General features: G+C 51.9%; 3 protein-coding genes across 4 annotated transcripts; 1 reads left to right on the plus strand and 2 right to left on the minus strand.

Moving 5' to 3' along the window:
• The first annotated feature begins 598 nt into the window (after positions 1–598).
• LOC101774458 (homeobox protein BEL1 homolog) lies at positions 599–3,743 on the plus strand. Of its 2 annotated transcripts, XM_004964246.2 has the most exons (5): positions 599–704; positions 854–1,530; positions 2,150–2,541; positions 2,679–2,739; positions 3,138–3,743. In XM_004964246.2, exons 2-5 carry the CDS (start codon positions 937–939, stop codon positions 3,570–3,572), a joined length of 1,482 nt encoding a protein of 493 aa, XP_004964303.1. In that variant the 5' UTR covers positions 599–704; positions 854–936; the 3' UTR covers positions 3,573–3,743. The 2 variants fall into 2 exon arrangements, with proteins under 2 accessions (XP_004964303.1, XP_004964302.1); XM_004964245.3 differs by lacking the exon at positions 599–704 and having other exon boundaries at positions 775–1,530.
• LOC101774049 (phosphoglycerate mutase-like protein AT74H) lies at positions 3,645–5,074 on the minus strand. The gene is made up of 2 exons (XM_004964244.4): positions 4,442–5,074; positions 3,645–4,279 (listed from the first exon to the last, which is right to left on the minus strand). Exons 1-2 carry the CDS (start codon positions 5,037–5,039, stop codon positions 3,762–3,764), a joined length of 1,116 nt encoding a protein of 371 aa, XP_004964301.2. The 5' UTR covers positions 5,040–5,074; the 3' UTR covers positions 3,645–3,761.
• A 469-nt stretch (positions 5,075–5,543) lies between these two features.
• Positions 5,544–6,600, minus strand: LOC101775118 (E3 ubiquitin-protein ligase RHA1B). The gene has a single exon (XM_004964247.3). The coding sequence runs from the start codon at positions 6,569–6,571 to the stop codon at positions 6,044–6,046; it is 528 nt and encodes a 175-aa protein (XP_004964304.1). The 5' UTR covers positions 6,572–6,600; the 3' UTR covers positions 5,544–6,043.
• Between the last annotated feature and the right edge of the window lie 4,137 nt (positions 6,601–10,737).

Genomic DNA, 10,737 nt, shown 5'->3' on the forward strand with positions numbered 1-10,737 from the left:
CCGGAACTCCTTCTTTTTAACATAATAGGCAGCTCTCCTATCTTCTTTTCGGAAAAAGAAAAAAGAACTATGGCCAAGTATCTTTCTTCTCGTATAAGTGAGGCATGTCGACGTGCATGGCTGAAACTAACGACGACATAGGTGAATCGAAGCAAAGCGTACGTTGTCAGATGCCGTACGTACTGCTGCGCAAACAAGCAGGCCTATGCCTCTTATGATGGCCTACACTTAATTTGCACTTAATAATTGTTATCAGTTACATGATGCTTTCAACATTGCAGCAGGGTAGGTAGATTTTCCTGTCACGCACGGGCTACAGGAAATTTAGACTTATATTTGATCGATTAGGCTGCTAGCTGCTGCGCTGATTGTTCTTCCTAGGCAAGTAGCCAGCCTTGTGGTCCAACGGTATCCAGTACTGGACGGAAATGACATGACAAAGAAACCAAGTAGTGAGAGCTAGCAATTGAAATGGCGTCGACATCCAAGCTTGGACCACAGGAGGCAAGTTGCTGGAAGCGAACAGGTCCACCGGAGGATCCATCCATCCATCCATCCATGTACAAGCCCAGAATAAAACCCTACCTTAGCTTGTTGAAACTTAATTTCCTCCTCGATCCGTTACGTTTTAGGCGTAACAACGTGTTGCTAGAATTGCACACACACATGCATATTTGTAGCACTCTTTAATTGATCATTAGTAGGTAGGTATGCATATATACGTGTGTGGCAAGGGTTAAGGATGCCCATGAATATATAGCTAAGCTAGTGTGTAATATTTGCAGCAGCTAGCATCTTCCTTGCAACTAGCTAGTCATGCATCAAGTTAACCAGTATGCTATACTGCCTACAGGGAACAAGGAAGGTGGTCAATCTACAGAAGCTAGCTAAGCATATATGGTGTAGTGTATCTCTTGCTCGCCAATCGATCAGTCCATGGCCGTCCACCATCCTCACCTCCTCGACTTCTCGCCGCCTCCCAACACGGTGGCCATGGAGCCGCCCCCACCCTCCTTCGACCACGGCCACCTCCTCGCGCTCCATGTCGACGGCACCGACATGACCGTAGGAGGTGGAGGAGGCGTCGTCCCTACTCATCACCGTGTCCTCGCCGCCGACGACACGGCAGCGTGGCCGCAGGCCGCGGTCTCCCTCTCCCTGTACAACTACAACGCGGCGGGAGGGCCGTCGTCGCTGTTCGGCCATCATCAGCATCAGTTCGCCGTGCCTCCGGCGGCGGCGGTGTCGTCGCTGGAGCCGACGTCGAGCATGCAGCGGCCGTTCCAGCTGAGGAGCTCCAAGTACCTGGTCCCTGTGCAGGAGTTGCTCAGCGAGTTCTGCAGCCTCGAAGGGGACTTGTTGCACGCCATGAACGGCGGCGTCAACAAGAGAGCTCTGAATGGAGGCAATAAGTGGGACGACGTGGAGACGTCGTCGTCCTCGGGCCTTTGGGGGCATCCGTCTCTGAGCTCCATGGATCTCTTGGAGCTTGAGAGGATGAAAGCAAGGCTATTGTCCATGGTTGAAGAGGTAGGTTAATTGTGCTAGAGGAGGCAATAGCAGCAATTCATTCCTGTACTTGCTTGCTTCAACTGGTAACACTTAGTTAGGTAGCTGTTACTTTACCATATATACCTAGTACAAGTAATTATAGTAACACTGCACGCAAATAATTAACTTTTTTCAGTTCAAACTAGCTAACGTTTGATTTGGTCATAGTATAATGATTAGACCTTTGTTCATCACTGTTTCCCTTTTATGAATGAGTTCTTGGTCACAACTCTGCTTACGTTCCTCGGAAGGAATCCACACACATGTCGACATTGGCAATAGCGGGCACTGCCACTATACATGTACTTTCAGAAGCTTCTGTTCTCTTGTCACTTGGATCACCTTTTCACCACTATCTAGCTAGACAAGACTAGTACTAGCTACTAGTACTACTTTTGATGCCTCCTCTCCACTCCTGGTTGGATTCCTTTATTCACTACTTATCCATAAAAGAATACAACAACAACTAAAATTAGTATACTGTGGTACCAACTAACACAAAAAATCCCTCTCTTTTGTTGCCAAACACATGTTCCTAAATGAATTATCTACAGACTACACTGTTGACCGACCAAATAAAAAATGAAATGATGATCAGGTGGACAGGCGGTACCGGCGGTACCGGGAGCAGATGAGGGCGGTGGAGGTGTCGTTCGAGGCGGTGGCCGGAGCCGGGGCGTCGCAGGTGTACACGAGGCTGGCCCTGCGCGCCATGTCGCGCCACTTCCGGTGCCTGCGTGACGCGCTGGTGGCGCAGGTGCGCGCGCTCAGGAAGGCCATGGGGGAGAGGGACGGCAGCGCGTCGTCGCCGGCCGGCGCCACCAAAGGCGACACGCCGCGGCTCAAGGTGCTGGACCAGTGCCTCCGGCAGCAGCGGGCGTTCCAGCAGCCGGGCACCATCGAGAACTACCCATGGCGGCCGCAGCGCGGCCTGCCGGAGCGCGCCGTCGCCGTCCTCCGCGCCTGGCTCTTCGAGCACTTCCTCCACCCGTACGACCGACGTCTCGTCGTCACTAGCTCCATTCTTCTTCTTCATCATCTATCAGTACCGATTTGTTATCACCATAGTATATGGTTAAAAAAAATTGACATCCTGCACAAATATGATGAGATGCAATGAACTGCAGGTATCCAAATGACGTGGACAAGCACATCCTTGCGCGGCAGACAGGGTTATCGAGAAGCCAGGTGATTCATTCATTCGTTGCTTTATTTGCTACATAACACAAGTTCATCCATCCATGTGCCTTTAACAATTCCATCCACATACTGTACACAATTACAGTTACTGCACAGCACAATAATGTTACATACTATTTTTAACTCTTGTTATTACTTGTTGGAGTAGTAAAAATAGATCCAACCACCGCCTGCATCTGTCTCTTTTCACGAACGTGTGGACTGACTACGAGGATCGATCAATGTCACTCCACATCATCTTTAATGCTTGATAGCATCACTTATCTATAAATCTCCCACCAATAATCTGCTCCTGCTAGCTATAGCACACTCCTTTTCTTTAATTTTCACAAAAAATGGAGACGAATAATGCAAATAAATAATTTTTTCTTACCTTTTGTTACTAGGTTTCCAATTGGTTCATCAACGCAAGGGTGCGGCTGTGGAAGCCAATGATCGAGGACATGTACACGGAAGAAGTGAAGCAGCAATCGGAGGCGGCTCAAAACCCTAGCGGTGGCGGCGCCGGAGCCGGAGCCGGAGCCGTCAAACCCGAGCAACAGAGCACAACAACGATAGGCGAAAGTGCCTTCCGAATAACCAGCGCCGGGAACAACCCTACGACGACCTCCATCAACGTTACCGACGGCGGCGACCACCATCATCTGTTGAGCAGCTATCCAAGCTTGCATGGGAGTGTGTCGCTTACCCTAGGGCTCCAGCAGCAGCCGTTCGCGTCGCCGATGATGATGATGCTGCATGGTGAAGAGACGGAAGAGCCGGTGCTGCCATACATAGACCTCACAGCAGGTTCTCAGTTCCTGCATGATTTGGCAGGGTAGCTGCTCCAGCTAGCCAGTAGTCAAGTGAAGAACTGAATGCACAGAGTAGTCATGAAAAAGAACTCTGCTGTATATCGATCGATCATTCAATTATTCACGGGTCCGTAAGAGATTTTATTTGGCAAACCCAATTAGCTAGAAAGGGTACATTAATTAATTATATTCTTATTATATGCGAATCGAATCGAATCAAGGTGTGAAGTGTGAAGGAGAGGAATCGAATCGGTCGAAGAAGTACTGTCCGTTGGTCATGAACCTGTAGTTGAGGTCCCCCGGCTTGGCCGTCTCCTGCCACATCTGGTCCTGGAGCATCTCGTCGGTGAGCCCGAACTCCCTGAGCTCGTCGGCGGAGTGGTGGACGAGGAGGCTGTACCTGCCGCCGCGCCCCGTCTGCATGACGATCGTGCCTCCGTTGCCGAGGTTGTTGAGGCCCTCGAACTGGCGGACGGTCCACTTGTACCACCGCATGAGGAAGACGCGGAGGGTGAGGCCGTGGGAGACGAGCACGATGTTCATGTTCGGTGTGCGGCGCCCCGGCGGCTGGAAGCGGCCGATGTCGATGTCGGCGCGGAGGGTCTCGCGGAAGCCGGTGATGCGGTCGTACACGTCCGCCGCCGACTCGCCGTTGGGGAACCGGTAGAAGAAGCGCCCGTACCGGAGGCGGAGCTCCTTCTCCACGCGCATCTGCTCCCGGTCCTGGAAGTTGCCTGCTCCCGGCCATTGGGTTGGGCCCAGCATTGTTTGGGCCGGCCCGTAGTAAACCAATCATTAGGGCCCATTATTAACTAATGGCTGCGACGCCGGCCCGGAGTGGTGGATAAGGCGTCTCTCCTTATCCGCCACCGCCGGGAAGCTAAGCCTTTGCTTACCGAAGTCCTGCTCGCGGAGCCGCGGCTCCTCCCGTACGCCGGCGATGCGGTGGCGCTCGAAGGCGTGACCGATGCCGCGCAGCGTCTCGAGGGTGCGCCGGTACGGGGACACGTAGAAGTAGACCTTCCAGTCGTCGTCGGCGTCGGAGGAGAAGAGGTCGCGGAGGCGGCGGCCGCAGTCCTCGGCGTCGCGCCGGCCCTTGGCGGTGAGGCCTATGCGCGGGTCCGGGACGCGCGTGTAGGCGGACTCGTCGACGTTCCCCTCGCTCTCGCCGTGCCGGACCAGAACGATCCGCCGGGGCCGGGGCGGCGGGGGATTGATACTGTTAGCAGGAAACACCAGCTTCTCGCGGCGGAGCGGGACGCCCAGCGTGTCCTCGCAGCAGCGGCACCGCAGCCGGCGCGCTCGCCACTGGGGCGCCGCGGCGGCGGGCAGCGCCGGTTGGCACTTGCTGGCCGCCACCGCCATCGGTTGATGGATCGATCGGTCGGTCGGTCTGCAGCTGACTAGGAGGACGAAGCACTTGTGATCGATACGATGTGCAGGAAGATGCAGAGGGAGGAAGGATATGACGATGATGCCAGGCCTAGGAGGCATGTTTCCTTGTCCTTCACGTATCACGTTCTGTGGCGAGGAGCGCATGGACACCCGGGCCGTCGTCGTGTGATGGCGCTCCGGTCTGTGTCTGTCGTGTCGTGCGTCCGCGCGCCACACCGTTGCCGGCCGCCATCTGTGTGTGGCTTGAGGCGACACCTGCACGGCCAACTTTCCAAGGAATATTCCATTCCAGGAACGTACCCACCCATACTGGCCGGCTCAAGCCCAATGGACTGGTACATGGGCCCCCGTGTAGTTTTCCAGTAGGCCCATCATGCACCTGCAGAGAAATTTAGCCCGTTTACTTTGGGCATTTTGCATCGCTCGCCAAATACGGCCCTGGCTGGACCAGGCACAAATTATTTTCTTTCCCTTAGTTTTTCTAGTACATAGCTCCAAACTATCACCGAATATGTACATTCGACTCCAGAGGAAAAAAAGACAAGATAAATGCTTGGTTTCATCAAGAAAAAAAACAGTATCTTCAGACATACAGATGGATTTCAAGCAAAGCGCAGCTCGTTTCAAGCTAAGACAGGGACATCATACAAAGTTTAGGTAAATCATCCATATTATCTGCATCCCAGCAGTAAGAGTAAAACACAAAATAGTGAGATCGGGGCATTCAATTCCCCAACCTCACAAAGAGAGAAAGAAGAAAGAATTGATAAGAAAATATAACAAGAAAATGAGCAGAGCAGAGCAAATTGCTCCACCTACATATCATGTATATAGTTACTCCTGTATTTACTTGCCCTAACCTAAGTACATTTTTCGATCAGCATCTATCTTTTTGTCACTTTCTTTTGGTCCTTTGGACACCCACCAGGGGATACTACCAGAGCAGAACAGAGCAGAGCACATAAGCTCCTTTGAGCCCCCTACAGTTGCTCGAAATCACACCAAACCAGAGACCCACCCTCCTGCAGTGCTTCTTGAGGAATATTTTTTCCCCAAAAAGCCCAAAAGGAAGGAAGTATTTGGGGTCGTCTCCCTGCTGAAAGCTACGACGGCGGCAGCGGCAGTGGCAGGAGCAGCGGCGGCGGCAGGAGCGGCGTCCGGCAGAGCGGGCAGGTGCGGTGGCCGTGCGCGGCCCAGCGGTCGAGGCAGGCGCGGTGGAAGACGTGGCGGCAGCCCCGGGCGCGGCGCACCTCGGCGGCGCCGTGGAAGTCGCCCAGGCAGACGCAGCAGCCCTCCGGCAGCGGCAGCGCCTCCACGCCGGCGGCGGATCCGTCCGACGACAGCGAGTCGAAGCGCACCGCGGGGGAGTGCTTCTCGAGGCGTTCGGCCGCGGCGCCGTCGTCGTCGCGGTGGTTGTACTGCCACCGCGGGTGGTGGTGGTCGGCGTCGGAGGAGCCTTCGACGTCGAGGCCGGCGAGGCGGAGCAGCCAGGAGGAGAGGCGGCGCAGGTGGCCGAGCAGGAAGAGCAAGTGCAGCAGCAGCTTGGGCACCTCCGAGTACCCCACGGGGAAACCCATCAGCATCTCTTGCTTGCTGCTGCAGTGGCTGCTGCTGCTGCTGTCTGCAAGCATCTACTCGTTGGCGGGCGGGGCGGGGCGGGGCGGGGCCTTTAAAAGGAAAACAAGCAGCAGGCAGCGAGCAAACAGCTCATTAAAGTAGTGATGGGAGGCTCAGGATGCTGACACACATCCACTATACAGAAATGCAGTAGCACATTTCTATACGCTACTGTGCGTCCCTGAACATCCACTATACAGAAATGCAGACCGGCCGTCAGTGAAGTGATGTGATGGGGTAGCCGGCCGGATCGTCTTCCATTCCATTCCATGTGCGGTGTCTGTCGGTGTGGACGGCATCAGCTGCTGCGTCGCTGCCGCTGAGCCCGCCATGTCTGCCATCTGCTTCCACGATCCACTTTGCTCGCAGCAGCCGATCGGCGCCGTGTACCTCTTGGGTTTGTGTACACGAGAGGTACCATGGCAAGGGACGGACAGGAGCAGGAGGGATGCCTAGCTGTTGATTCCTGCTGACTGACTCTGCCTGTACGAAAATATTCCCCTGGTCTCTACCTGCAGCACATGCATCTCACCACCTTCTCAAACGATCACATACACAAGCAAAGTATAACCAATATTTTTTGGACATGTGCTCCAATAACACGTACAGTGTAAGAGAGCTGTGAATAGCGCTCACATACAGTGTGGCAGTCAAGGAAACAACAGCCACAATCCAGCGTTCCAACTACGTACGTACAGGAATTTCGTCGAGATGTAGAGATACGTACACGTAGAAGGGGATAGAAGAACAAAGCAAGACTTCAAATTGCAAGTAACAATGATTTTATAACATATAATAACTTTCCCTATTTAAAATAGTAGTAATGTGTTAATTAGAAAAATTGCAAGTGACAAAGGGAGTGGTTATTAGCTAATAATATAATAGTTAAGGACGGGAGACGTACAACAATCCAAAGGAAAAATAAAGTTGGCGCTGCTAGCTACACTGCATGACTGGGCATGCCCGATTGCCCATGCTGCATGCTTTCTCCTACATGCAGGGGACAAAAAAGAGACATGCCATGTGAATCTAATCAGCCACACTGCACTAACCTAGATCGATGCACGGGATGAAAACATATCCTATCAACTAAGCTTGTCGGACATGACGACAATTCGTCAGATGTGAGATGCATGTGTAAGTTTTATGCGATCGATCAGTAGCTAGCAAGGAAGCATGTGTCTATTTATAACTAGACCGTACGTTCACTCATCAACTAGGAGTACTTTCTTGAGAATAAAAGTATCTCAAATTTAACTAAATTTATAGGATAAAGTACTAATATTCATGATACTAAATAATTACCATTAGTTTCTTCGTTAAATATATTTTCATAGTATATCTATTCGGTGCTATAAATCTTTGTGATCCTCTCTATAATTTTGGTCAAACTTAAAATGATTTGGCTCTCCAAGAAAATTGGAATGAATTATAATTTGGAACGGAGAGAATACTATATTAAGCAAATAAAAGATAGATGAAGACAAATTAGTCCCTGCTGCATGCCTCTAGCTGAATAATCTTGATACTACATATATGGACATGACATGCATACAAGAGTATATAGATTTGTTATTGAAATAATGCAATATATACTAAGAATTCTAGAGCTAATAGGGCATGTGCCAAGGAGATAGAAATAAAATGCAAGCATACCATACTGCATGTGCAACATAAACTAGCAAATTATATAAGTGCTAAGGAAGACTAGTCCTATTGTTCCTTTTTCTTCTTGGGCTAGCTAGCTTATGTGAAGCGGTTTGTAAAGACCAAAGCCCGGTGCACTTTTGTTTAAAGGGAGGGCAGCATTGATGCCTGTGACTACAAGGTGTCATTGCACCAGGCCACCAACTAGCATGAAAGCCCAATAGCACACCTTGTATGTACGAGCAGGGTTGTTATTGGATTTCCACGTTAGTTTAATTGCGAGGCTATTTTGGTACTTTTAAGTTTACAGATTTTAATACATGTCTAGATGAATAATTTAGAAATGCTAAAACAACTTACAATTTGGGAGGACGGAGTAAACACTTCGCTGTCCAGTCGTGATCGTTGCTACACGGCGGCCGGCGGTGAGGCACCGCCCATTAATTTAATTAATTGCTCATGCATGCGTGCTCAGAGAGTATAGTATGCAATCTCTGATTTCGCTCGCATATAATCGGAGGAGGATCGGAGCCGGCTGGTCGGCATCAGGGCTCTGTACAGTTGCGGTCGATCCATGGACAGAGTCACTCAACTGATGCCCGCTCAACAGTAAACCACTACTGTAGATGGATGATGCGTCTAGCGTCTTCTTCTCTCTCTTGGATCTCTACTCGTCGAGGCAGCTATGAAAATCCGGCTTCAGGCACCCACGAAAGATAATGCATTTACAAAGGTAGCCACTGCTACAACGCTAGCACATGTAAGAGGATGCATCAGACTACAGTTATTACAAATGTAGCCACTGCTACAACGCTAGCACATGTAAGAGACATGTAGCTTAAAAAAAGAAAAGAATCCCTCCAAATTGCAGTTTGAGTAGTCATCCTTCATGACTTGCTTTGTAAAGTCAATTCCTGTTGATCTATCTTCACACCACCAAGTAGGGCAAAAGTACTATCAGAGCTTGAATAATTCCGAATATGAGAGGTACTTCCATTAGAATTCTTCATCAGCTCGTTAATTAAGGCCATGATCACGAACCACCGGATAGACAAAACCAATTTCCACAGCTAACATTGAGCAGAGAAGACCTGAGAACTTCGATAACGACGCCTCCAAGCAGGGCACGACGCCACCGACGTCGACGCCATCCGTCCTGCACGGACAAGGTTTCACCAAGAACCTAAGATTAGGGGGGAGCTAACAGACACCTCACAGGAGGAGTACGGTGCCCAAAAACGTCGTTGTCGTCGGTCTGTTGGGTCAACGAACAATGACTTTCGCTCAATGCCCCAAAGTCATCCAAGCGTGTCCCATACCACGCCATCACTGATCCCATACCACGCCATCTACCGATCAACACAAACAGCCATGCCTCCATGTAGCACAACAACCATTGCAGCTCTCACCGATCAATACAAACAGCCATGCCTCCATGCAGCACAACAACCATTGCAGGTCTCATCGACGAAGTGCGTCCCATACCACACTAACACCTTTGGGACCAACGCAAGCCACTGCACCACCATAGCAGCACACCATCCTTATCATAGCGTAACCTTCTATCGACAAGGAGCGTCCCATACCACGCCTCTACCAACTTAGGCTTGAGCGTCCTCGTGCTGTCGTCACTGCAAACGCACCACAACACACAACCTTCAAAGATGACGATGCACGTCCCATACCATGCGCAGCTGTCTTCGTAAGCCTTACCAAGATGCCACCAATGTGAACAAAATTACCAAACTGCCGTGAAGATGAAAAGGATCTGCTTCCTCGGGCCGCCGGCACTGCAGGAGCCGTAGCACACGGCCACGAGCCAGTGCGCACAGCCACCTTTGCCGCTCACGTAGGCCTCCATTGCCACGGGGCGCCACCGCCACCCTGCCGGCTGCCGCCCTCGCGCGGGGAGGCCTTGCCGCTGCCCTTGTTGTGCCCGCGGGGGGAGGACCTTCACCTGCACGCCAGGGAGCTCGGCCCGAACACATGCAGATCGAGGCTGCATCCTTCATTGTCGTGCCTCCACGCACAGCCACCGCCGCAAGTTCACCCAGCTGCTGCCGCCCTTGCCGGCCACCGATGCCGCCGCGCCACAGCCTTCACGGTTCCCCTCCATGGCGGCCAGATCTAGAAATTGAGAGGTAGGAGAAGGGGAGGGAGAGGGTACTGGGCTGATTTGCCACGCCGCCGCCGTCCTCGCGGGCCCAGACTTCCAGCAGCCGGCTGTGGCAACGGCGAAGCAGGTGGGGAGATCGGGGGAGGTGGCTGGCGGTGCGGGTTGAGGAGCCGCTCGAGTCGCCCTTGGGAGCGACGCGTTACTTCTCACTCAACAGGCAGCTAGATCGAGGTAGACAAGTCAGCATCAGCAGGTGGATCGAGCGAGAAATAAAAAGTTGCTGGTGGATGTGGATGGGCCGTCTTCTCTGTCTTTCTTTTTCGGCAGAATGTGCAGCCCATGCAAGTGCAGGCCCAAGATTCGGGACATAAGCCCAATAATATAAGGAACCAACCAATTTCGGTTCGGCGCCTGTGT

This window comes from Setaria italica, chromosome IV (assembly GCF_000263155.2).
Source record: "Setaria italica strain Yugu1 chromosome IV, Setaria_italica_v2.0, whole genome shotgun sequence".
NCBI lineage: Eukaryota > Viridiplantae > Streptophyta > Magnoliopsida > Poales > Poaceae > Setaria > Setaria italica.

Bases quoted from the DNA above. Each gene is read 5' to 3' on its own strand.
- LOC101774049 (XM_004964244.4), bottom strand. From the start codon at position 5,039: ATGCCTCCTAGGCCTGGCATCATCGTCATATCCTTCCTCCCTCTGCAT. The intron at 4,280-4,441 runs GTAAGCAAAGGC...GGCCGGGAGCAG, and splicing joins GCTCCGCGAGCAGGACTTCG to GCAACTTCCAGGACCGGGAG.
- LOC101774458 (XM_004964246.2), top strand. From the start codon at position 937: ATGGCCGTCCACCATCCTCACCTCCTCGACTTCTCGCCGCCTCCCAAC. The intron at 1,531-2,149 runs GTAGGTTAATTG...AATGATGATCAG, and splicing joins TATTGTCCATGGTTGAAGAG to GTGGACAGGCGGTACCGGCG. The intron at 2,740-3,137 runs GTGATTCATTCA...TTTTGTTACTAG, and splicing joins CAGGGTTATCGAGAAGCCAG to GTTTCCAATTGGTTCATCAA.
- LOC101775118 (XM_004964247.3), bottom strand. From the start codon at position 6,571: ATGCTTGCAGACAGCAGCAGCAGCAGCCACTGCAGCAGCAAGCAAGAG.